The sequence below is a fragment of the Camellia sinensis genome, chromosome 11 (assembly GCF_055761805.1).
Source record: "Camellia sinensis isolate YWXY chromosome 11, ASM5576180v1, whole genome shotgun sequence".
Lineage (NCBI taxonomy): Eukaryota > Viridiplantae > Streptophyta > Magnoliopsida > Ericales > Theaceae > Camellia > Camellia sinensis.
This window is the reverse complement of record NC_138971.1, coordinates 133,225,366-133,236,066: the sequence shown is the minus strand read 5'-3', so window position 1 is coordinate 133,236,066 and position 10,701 is coordinate 133,225,366. Positions and strand designations below refer to the sequence as shown.

The 10,701-nt window shown below is 34.0% G+C and overlaps 1 protein-coding gene across 1 annotated transcript; it reads right to left on the bottom strand.

Annotated features, from left to right (window-relative positions):
* Positions 1-1,942: 1,942 nt before the first annotated feature.
* Positions 1,943-10,460, bottom strand: LOC114256979 (casein kinase 1-like protein HD16). Its single transcript, XM_028196694.2, has 16 exons — positions 9,688-10,460; positions 5,910-6,041; positions 5,737-5,810; positions 5,546-5,615; positions 5,371-5,426; positions 5,186-5,266; positions 4,856-4,950; positions 4,685-4,751; positions 4,311-4,440; positions 4,018-4,236; positions 3,769-3,911; positions 3,510-3,684; positions 3,291-3,381; positions 2,701-2,858; positions 2,402-2,590; positions 1,943-2,307 (listed from the first exon to the last, which is right to left on the bottom strand). Exons 1-16 carry the CDS (start codon positions 10,195-10,197, stop codon positions 2,248-2,250), a joined length of 2,250 nt encoding a protein of 749 aa, XP_028052495.2. The 5' UTR covers positions 10,198-10,460; the 3' UTR covers positions 1,943-2,247.
* Positions 10,461-10,701: the final 241 nt, after the last annotated feature.

Genomic DNA, 10,701 nt, shown 5'->3' with positions numbered 1-10,701 from the left:
AAAATTTGTGTCAATTAAAGACAATAAATAACAACTATCACATTTTTTGACAGAATTGATCACGTTTGACACACGACCACGTCTTAAGGGCAACAACATCAATTCATTCACCTCTTTTTTTTTCTTTTTCTTTTTTTTTTCAACCAATTAAAGTCACTTATTTTGATGTTCCAACACACTCAACTACACCAAATCAATACTTCATCCAAACCAGAGAGGAGAGCTTCCCAAAATTTAAAAATACTAGAGATTCCAAAAATTCTATCAAAAGTTCTATCAAATGTCTCACATGAGTGTGGAACTCACTCACATTATATGAGTCCCACACCCATGTGAGACATTTGATAAAAACTTTGATAAAACTTTTAAAATTTCTAACATTATTCTCCAAAATTTTGCCCCCTAGGTCAATGGAATACACTATCATTAATTAATTAAATAATTTTTTTATATTTTTTATGGACAGAAAAACACAACACCCCTTTTACCCAACACCACTTTTACCCAACACCCATTCCTGTTATATTTATATTTTGTTTTTTGTTTTACACATAAATTGAAGAGATTTGGGAGCAAAATGTTCATTGGAGATTTGTGCATTGTTTGATTAGAAAATTTGAAAGGAGATTTGAAAAGGAAAAGAAAAAAAATAAAAAATATATATTTATATTAATTTTACACAATTTTTTCCTTCTTTTTTTTTTCAAATCCTAACCAAACATAACGTTAGCAACTTTGCCCATTAGCAATTTGATAAAAGGTTTGGAAGAGGTTTATAAACTTATTTTGTTTGTTTCATATTCTGCTGAGGTCTGCGATTGGGACATAGTGGTTGTGTTGTTTGATGCGGGATAAAAATGTGTTACAATTAGAAAGTTAGGAATTAACTTGACACAAGATGTAAATTTCATATACTGCCAACATAATTTATCATTATTTAAATATAAAGAATTTTTCATATACACATGACATGACATAACATAATTTTTATTGCAGGAATATACACGCGATAAGTGAACTATCTGGGACGGGAGTTATCACTGTGCGTGGCCTCTGCTGTGTCTTAACCTAATTAGTTACTTCCAATTATGTAAAATCAATAGGTCAAAACTACACTCCAAGGTAGGACATTTTTCATTTTTAGTGATCCGGCAGTGCTAAGTGAAAGGTTGTCACTCAACAGATAAAAACTAATTTAGGTTACAACCAACAAAAAGATTAAATTATCTAAATTATCTCTTCCTATTAGTTATAACCAACAAAGACAAACAAATGGTTACAATTAATATCATTTAAAAAATTAAAAATTTTAATTGAAATAATTGAAAAATTATGATTTGATTGGTTATTAAGTTACAACCTCGAGGGGTTTTGTTTTTATATTTAAATTTAAATTATGACTTTATTAATATGAAAATGTTATATATAATTCTATTTCTTATACACAAGTGTATGAGTCTCATATACATTTAGAAATATAAACCCCATTATTTGGTATCTAGAAGTGAGAGATATATGCATGACCCCCATTCACTTGTGTTTTGAATTGAGAAAATAAATAAAATTATATAACGCACTGCTTTTTCTAATAAGAGTCTTAAATAATTGTATTTTTAATCTTTAATGCATTTTTTATTTAAACAAAATAAAACTAAATTAATTAATTTTATATATATATATATATATATTACATATTAATAATCAATCAGGTTGCATCATAAGAAAATTTTTAAATCCAGTCCATTTATATAAAAAAAAAAATTAATAAAAAATAAGAAGAAAAGCAGTGGGTATCAAGCAAGGAGATGAGGGACGGAGAAAAAGCTTAACAATTGTTCAATCAATAATATAAACAGGACGCTATGATTGACATTTTGATATGCACAAGTTCCATTCCACCCATGTAAAAAGAAAAAAGAAAAGAAAAAGTTTCATTCCAAATTCTATAATCACATTTTTCCAAAACACCTTCAATTATATGTTTTGATCACCCATGCACATAATAATAATTACTTCTCAAAACTGTAGTACAAACTTTTGACAATGAAAAACAAGCCCCATATCATCATTTGGTACCCAAAAAAAATGATCTTAGCTAAGAAGCTTCTCTCAACATAATTTAAACTAGTTGCACAGGTGTTGGTCAGTGAAGGTTTGCATACCAAATGACATGAATCATTCAATATGGCTTCGAAAGACGAGGCTGCCATCTTTGCTTCACAAAAGAGCAAAATATGGAAGGAACTGTCATGAAACAGTCCGACCATAGCACACTGATGAAATGTAAAGATTTTTTGCCCATTTCTCCTGCAAAAAACAGCCCCAAACAACCTGGTTAATGAAAACAAGCTTCTTAATAAAGCAAACAGATGTGAAAATGATATAGATATGAACAATCAACCTTGACATGTGTACTAGGAAAAGCAGTAGTCCGAAGGGTCTCCTGTGTTTGATCATCATCTTGTCCTCTTTTCATGCTTAGAACGAAAGCAGCCTGGTTACTAGTTGCTGCGGTTGATGTAATGCGAAAACCAGCATCCCATCTCTTATGAAGACCTTCACTAGGATAATGAAAATCAATTTCCACAACCTACAATTAAACAAAGAAATTCTCCATAAAAATAAAAACAAAAATTGCTCTTTGCCAGCAAAATGATGTATTCTAACTAACCGTAGGTCCCAATAAAATTCCAATAGAACCTGATTATAAAAGCCTGTTCCTCGAGACATGACAATTGCCCATGTACTACCTGCAGTAGCCATGGCAGTGACAGCGAACCCTTCACGCCATTTTTTGCGAATCCATTTGAATGGAAATGAGTTGGAGACTTTATATGATTGCTGCGAATATAGGGGACCTAAATTTTGAAGTAACAAAATTGAAAACTAGATTTTTGAGTTAAAAGAAAATGGTTATTGACTGACAGATGATTACTTTTTTAGTAACTTTTTTTAAAAATATTTTTCATCTTTAATTGAACCCTCTTAAAGATAATTTTCACTTTTAGATTGTACTAGAATAGAAGACTCTAAAAATAAAAATATAAAAAAAAATTGAAAAAAGTCCATTAAAGACGAAAAAGAAAAGCTAAAACAATTTGATTTTTCTACTTTGTCTTTTAGTGAACTTTTTATTTTTTTTTATTTTTTAAAATCATTTTTTACTTTTGAGATCATTCTAGACTAAAACAACCTGAAAAATAAAATTTTGACACAATTTTAAAAAATTCACTGAAGACAAAAAAAATCAGTTTTGCCAAACTTGAGAGCTTAAATTTTGTTGAACTAACCCTTGGACATCACCACCAATGAGCTCCCGTTACTAGCTCCTGCTACTGCGGTAATATAATATTTATGCTCCCATTGTTCCATTATCCACTCCTTCAAGAAAGATAATTGTAAAGCATAAGTACATAGAGTGCATTAATTTGCAAAAATGCATCACATTAACATGTCATATGGCATGGTAGTGAAAGATTGTTGAAGGTTAAAAAGCACATAGAAGCAACCTTGTGAAGAAAATCAGGTGAGACCTCATAAACTTGAGCATAGATGCCAGTGCCATTATCCATGATTAAGGCCCACAGATTTGACGACGATGCCACACTGCTGATAAATAATCCATCTCCTTTGCCTTTCTCAATGTGAAGGGAAAGCCTTTCATCTGTCATGTTATAGTGATATCTACAACACAATGTGACCGCCAAGTCCTTTAACCTTTTCGCTATAATTTGAAGGAAATTAATATGTAACATTCAAAATACAAACCTTTGCTTTATAGGCCAGCGATCATCGTAAACACTAATCCATTGTGTTGCAGGCACTCCCATTCGTACCTTCTTATTCGGCCGTTCATTGTTTTCCTCTTCAATTGTTGATTGCCCTCTCTTATGGTCAAACTCCCGTAGAAGCTATACAACATGTAGATGAGTTAAAAGACACTCCCAGGTCAATTTAAGTGAAAGTTTAGTACAATTGTGCGACTACAAAATGTTGAAAGAAAGAGCCATACAGTACCTTTGTAGCACCATCAGTGTTAATAAGCCTGAGATCTGGATTTGGACCGAGTAACCAATCAAAGAGGGAGACATATTTGGCATAGTTAGGTTCTTCATCGAACTTTAAGTTCACCACATACTCTACAAACCGTCTAAAAGGTTCAGGACAAGCGGAACAAAGGGCTTTTGGAGAAGTTGCCATCTTCTTCTTACAAACAAGGTAATTTTTGTTCTCCCCCTAATTAAACAATTGCGTTGAATTAATATGAAAATGACAAAAACAACCCCTGTTCCAAGTTTAGATATGCCAACCTGATATCCTTGCCAAGGAAGCCGGCCACGGAGAAGAAAAATAAGTGTGTAAGCAAGAGATTCCAAATCATCTCTCCTGCTCATAGTTCTTCCAAGATGCGCATGCACACTCGCAAACCAAATTGTTCCCCTGAAGCACCAAAATGATCTAGCCTAAATAAAACAACAATGCTACATACCCAAGAAGGAAAAAAAGCCCAAAAAGGTACAACCTAAAATCTATGTCCAAGATTCATTGAACGTGTGGTCCACAACAAGACCATATATTTAAAATTCTTGGTACTTTTTCTCGTTCCGTAGACTTTTCCATAAACTAGAAACCATTAGATTGAAACTAATTTAAGATCATAGAAATATTCAAATACTAGATTTACCTAAAATCATCAGGTGCTTGATGATAATCAACATGTAGACCAGTCAAACTATCACGCCATCTGCTAGCTGCACTTCAAATTGTGTATTAAGATTTGAGAATGACGAGATATTGAGCATAATTCGGTAATGTACTGTGTCAAATATTTGTATTGCAGAGAACAAATGTTTACCACATCCAAGGTCAACAATAAACAGTTTTTTCTCGTCGGGAGTCCCTGGTAGACCAAGCAAAATGTTTTCAGGCTTTACATCCCCATGTACATACCTGCATAAAGTTGCAGCAGTAATATACAGAACCATACTACGACATATACTAATTTCTTTTGGATTCTACACATGTTGGATGATTCGGATTGGCACATTAACATAAATCCTTGTGCCCAAAAAACTAAAACTATGTCTATTATGTATACAGAACAAAATCTCTCTTTACACTAAAGAAACAAATATATATATATATATATAGCATAATTAACAAGTAATAGGAGTAAAAGACTCACCCTCTGGAGTGCATCTTCTCTAATATAGAGATTGCTTCAATGGCAATGCAAATAACCATATCAATCGATGACATGCTGATGCTGGAAAAAACAAAGAAAACTTTAGACGACGCCAATAGGATCAAGAAGCCCCAAAACTATGATAAAATGTATACTTTTTTAGAAATCAAATTTGTGATGCATACCTGGGGAATTTATTATACCAAACATCCCTTAAACAAGGCCCAAGCATATCCATCACCTGCAATCATTGTGAATTTGTTATTTCTATTTTTCTATCCAAAGAAGCACACTGATTAAGAGCTAGAAATACAAAAGCCATGATATCAAAAAGGCTACACATAAGTTCATGACACACACCATTATGTAGTAGTCACCTTGCTGGCCCTTGTAATGTACTTGTGGCACACCATGACTGCCACCAAGTGCTCTGAGCAAATACCAGAGCCAGCCAAACATAAGCCAATAATTTTGAAATAATTCCATTAGAATGAACAAGAATGTTGCATAACAGCCACACACACACACACACACACACAAAAAAAACTCACTTGTAAGCTTGCCACTCACAGGGTGGTCCATAATTACATCCCTTGCTGCTTGAATGCTCAAATTTCAAGGCTACCTAGTAAGAATTTCAGTAGATCACAAAACAAGTCAAGACGATAAAATCAGGTAGCAATCATAATGAATTTGTTCGACCATGTATACAAAAATGCATCACCTCTACAGCACCCGGGCCAGTTTTTTCATCTGGATTTGGAGGATTAATACGGCAACCGACATATACTTGTCCAAACCCTCCTTTTCCAAGTTTCCTCTCAACTTTGTATGCTGGGGAACCGCCAACCTGAACCTGTGGTAAAAGAGAAAATAAATGAATTAATCAACTATCCATCATGGCACTTCCAGCCTCTAACGCAAGTAGGGCTGCAAACAAACCAAGCCGAGCTAAGCCGACCCGAGCATTGTTGAGCTCGAGCTCAGCTCATTTACTTATTGAGCTCGTTTATTGAGCTCGAGCTCAACTCGATAAGAAACTAGGCTCGAGCTCGGCTTGGTTCGGCTCGTTAATATTGATAAAAGTTGGACTCGACTCGGCTCGATAATTTTTTTAAATATTATTTAATATTTAAATAATGTATTTATATTAATATTTAAATAATGTATTTATATTATTATTTATATATATTTATATATTATATAATATATAAATAATATATTTATTATATAATTTAAATAAAGGTAAACAAGCCGAGCTTATGCGAGCTTGAGTTCGAGCTCGGCTCATTTACTAAACGAATCGAGCCGAGGCCTTAACGAGCCGAGCCGAGCTTGTTCATAAACAGCTCGGTTCATTTGCAAACTTAAACGCAAGTTAACAAGTGCCAAGTACTAACATCCTTGTTGCTTAGGATTGGTATTAGGCCGGGCTAGTCCTCAAAAATGGTGCCCAAACCCGCCTACGGGCTAAGTCCAGCAGGCTTTCTTTGATGGGCCATGTCGGGCTGGGCTGTGAGTCTAAAGCTTAGGCCAAGCCTTGCCCACCGGGCTAACGGGCCACCTCCCACAAGGCAATGGGCCTGCCTATTGGTTCAGTCCAAAGGACTGAGGCCTCATTTGGCGACAACGGGTGTGTTTGGTTTGGTTTTGAGAGACAAATTTTCAAAAAAGATTTTCAGAAAAGAGTTTAGAAATTTTTTTAGTTTGTTTGATTTTATATTTTGGTAATACTTTTGGAGTATGAGAGTTGGAAATGATTTAATACTTTGTTGTAATTAAATAGATGTATGTTAGAGAAAAAATGATTGATTAATGTGTGAGAAAGAGAAAGTGATTTTGAAAATTTTTTTCTAGAATCATTAAATCAAACAAAATGTTGAAAAATTTCTCCAAAATTTTTTTGTTAAAAGCAAACCAAACAAGGCCTACATGTTTTAACCAAAAAGCTAAAAAGTCACTGTGTGGGTGAAAATCTGACCACACTGCCCGTTTAGTGATTAGCTGGAGAGCACAGGCAGAATAGATGGCTTTAGCAACCTGTAACAGAAAGAAAAAGCTCCGGCGGTGGTTCTCCACCCGGGAGCACTCCGACGATCAAGTCAGTATATCTCTCAAAGATAATCAAGTGCTAAACTGAATACTCAAAACATAAATTGCATACCTTAGACCCATGGAAGTGTCTCTCTTTTATAATATACTCAATCCAAGTCCCAATAGAAGTATGACTTCTATGAACTTCATCTCAATGTTTACTTTGGATTCTTTAAGAGATAAAGATAAACTCCCTAAGAGCTTTATCCTTATCTTAGTCAAGTCCCCTCTCCGTCTTAGGACTCTTGTCCCTTATCTCGGATTCCGATATCTTCGGAAATAACCTCGGCTTCTCCGAGATTATCTCGGCTTAACTACCAGGACACGTGGCACCTCGGCTGACACGTCGGCGTCACCATGCCACGTGTTGGTATTCAGAAAATACATCCCCACAGTCACTACACTCTTTTTACTTTTCTACACATTTTTTTTGTAAAAAGTCAAAAAATTACTAAAATTATTTATTTCCAAACGAGACTTGAGATTCAATCCTATATTTCTTGAAAAATGTTACAAATCTCAAATAATTTACCAAATTTTCTATCAAAACTCCCACATGGATGTAGGACCCATACAAACCCACCACATATGAGTAGAACCCACTCTTTTTAGTAAAAAATTTGATAAATTATTTAAAATCTCTAATATAACTCATATTTAGTTTGGTTTTTCATATTTTCTACTAGGCTTGTGGGCCGGACCGGATCTCACGTTGCCTGCCAACAGGCATGTCCAGCTTCAAACCTTAAGCCCAAGTCACAATTGGATTGGCCCGACCCAACCTGGGTATGAGCTTAGCTCGGTAAAAGGTGAATTTTTTTTTAAAAAAATTAATAAAAAAGTTAAAATAATTCATAACAAATAAATTTTAATATATATCCTTTTAAAATATGTGTATCATATACACTCCTAGGCCCATTTTTACAAGTGTTTGTTTTAACTTAAAAGTCAAAAAATTACTAAAATAAAAAAATCTATAATTTATACCAAAAAGTTAAATATTTTCTTTTCTTTTTATTTTTTGCACATCTTTTCATAAAAAATTAAAAAGTTTCAAAAATACTAATTTTTTAACCTCATATTTTAGTTAAATTTTTTTTAAAATAACGTGTTCCCAAACAAAACCTTAATTATGTCATTTTATACTTTATTTATGACCAATATTTTTTTTTCCGTGACTCATAAGTTTTTTAATTATGTTTAGTCATAACATTTTTTTTTAATTATGTTTAGCTATAAAATTTTTTTCTTTTTTTTAGTTATGACTCTGAAAATTAAAATTATACTATTTTTTTAAGTTATAAGGTGCATATGCATTATAGTATTTCTCAAATCTTTAATTAAATTTGAAATCAAATTAAAGGAGAAAAAAATGGGTAAGGCTTGTCACCGGTACAAAACCGGACTGTACTGTTAAGCCTCCGCGAGTCTCTCACGGAGCCATATCAATGACCTAAATCATTCAACGTGTAGAACTTATCGAGTATTTTATTTTTAAAAAAAATCACATTGATCAAATATTGATTTCAATTTGATTAGATCACATTTTTGTTAACAATTTACTTTTTCAAATCATACTAGACGGTGACAGAAATATATAAAAATATGATCTGATTAAGTGACTATCGATATTTAGGGATGCTTTGGCAACCCAGTAAAAAGTATTTTACTCATTTTGGATCATATCACATCTCACATTTTTTATCCACAAAAAGACAAAATAGACTAAAAAAGTCAAAAAATTAACTTTTTACCAACTTCTTAAAATACCACTATCAACATGATTTTATACAAAAATAAAATACCCGACAAATCTTACATATTAAATAATTTAAATTATTAAATAATTTAAATTATGGATACGGACTCCTTAATAGACCCACGGGGCATACCAAACAGTCCAGTTAGACCCAAGCCACATCAAAAAAAGGAAAAAAACTTGAGACCCCTAATTTAAAAATACCATGACCTCTAAATGTGTGTAATTAGTCCCAAGTTATTTTTTTTTATCCTCTCTCTCATAGAATGATACAAGGGTTGTACGGGTGAAATTTTTGTAGGCTCTCAATCATTACTTTCTCAAAAAAAAAATCAATAATAAAAGACTCCAATTTTTAAAAAATAGTGAAGAGATGGAAATGCTGGAACATAAACACAAAATGAGACGTGGGCGCTGCGGATACAAGAGAAAATTTAGGGATCCTGAAAATTTTGTCATAAAAATGATCATGAAAAATTTATGATCGTTGGATTACCTTGATTAGTGTGGGGTGCTTTATTCTAAGTGTAATCCAAGAGTCACAAAACTTTCATAATTATTTTCATGAAAGGTTTTTCATGATAGCTAACATTGCTGTGGATACAATGCATATGGAGAGAGAGAGAGAGAGAGAGAGAGAGAAATTAACCAATTCAGGAACTGGATCTGTGTTTTCTTCATCATCTTCGTCACTAGTACCAAAGCAATCATCTTCGTCAGTAGTACCGAAGAAATCGTCTTGTTCAGTACCACCGCCACTAACCCTAGCAGCTTCATTACCCTCCTGTACCTTCAATGGAGTCACATTACAGTTATCCACCTTCTTCACAACAACATTCTCATCCTCCACTTCATCCTTACTCTGCTGCTGTCTAGTTCGCTTCCGAGGATTCCGTACGATTTTTTGATCACCCTCCTCCTGGACCTCCTTCAACGGGGGGCTCACATTGCAGTTATCGACATTCTTCCCATCATTCTCATCTTCCTCCTTCCTCTGCTTCTGTCTAGTTCGCCTCTGAGGTTTCCGTACCATTCTCGCCTTCTCCTTTTTCTTCCTATTCTTCCCTTGTCGTGTCGGTGGTGGTGGTTTGATCGGAGCAATAAGTTCCTTCTTCTTCGGCAGTTGGCCACGGCGCACTCCGCTACGCAGTTGAACCATATCGATTGTACATAAAAAATAAAAAAATCTACAGTTATACGAAGCGAAATACACAGGTGCGAAATTGATTATCGTTAGAAGAGGTTCTGACGAGAAAAAATCAGAGTTTTGTATAAACAATTTGTATGTATATAAATAGAGAGAGAGAGAGAGAGAGGGATTTTGGCGCGGAGGGAAGTGAAAAACAATTTGGGAGGGAGGGAAATGAAAAATGCGATAGTAGCTTACGAGAGACGATAGTGGTAATAGAGGAGAAAGCTTCGGAGAGAATATACTGGGGTAGTAGAGTGAGTAGTAGAGAAATGAGAAATAGATAGACTGACAGTGCTGTTGCAGAGTACTCATGGCGGTAGGGAAAGACAATGACTCTGTTTGGAACGATTTCCAAACGAGCTTTCTACTGCCATATTTGAATACCGACAATGCTACGTAACTTAAATTTTGTGGCTCAAAAGTGGCTCAAATGGCCAAAACGACGTCGTTTTGAGTACAGAACAATATAAA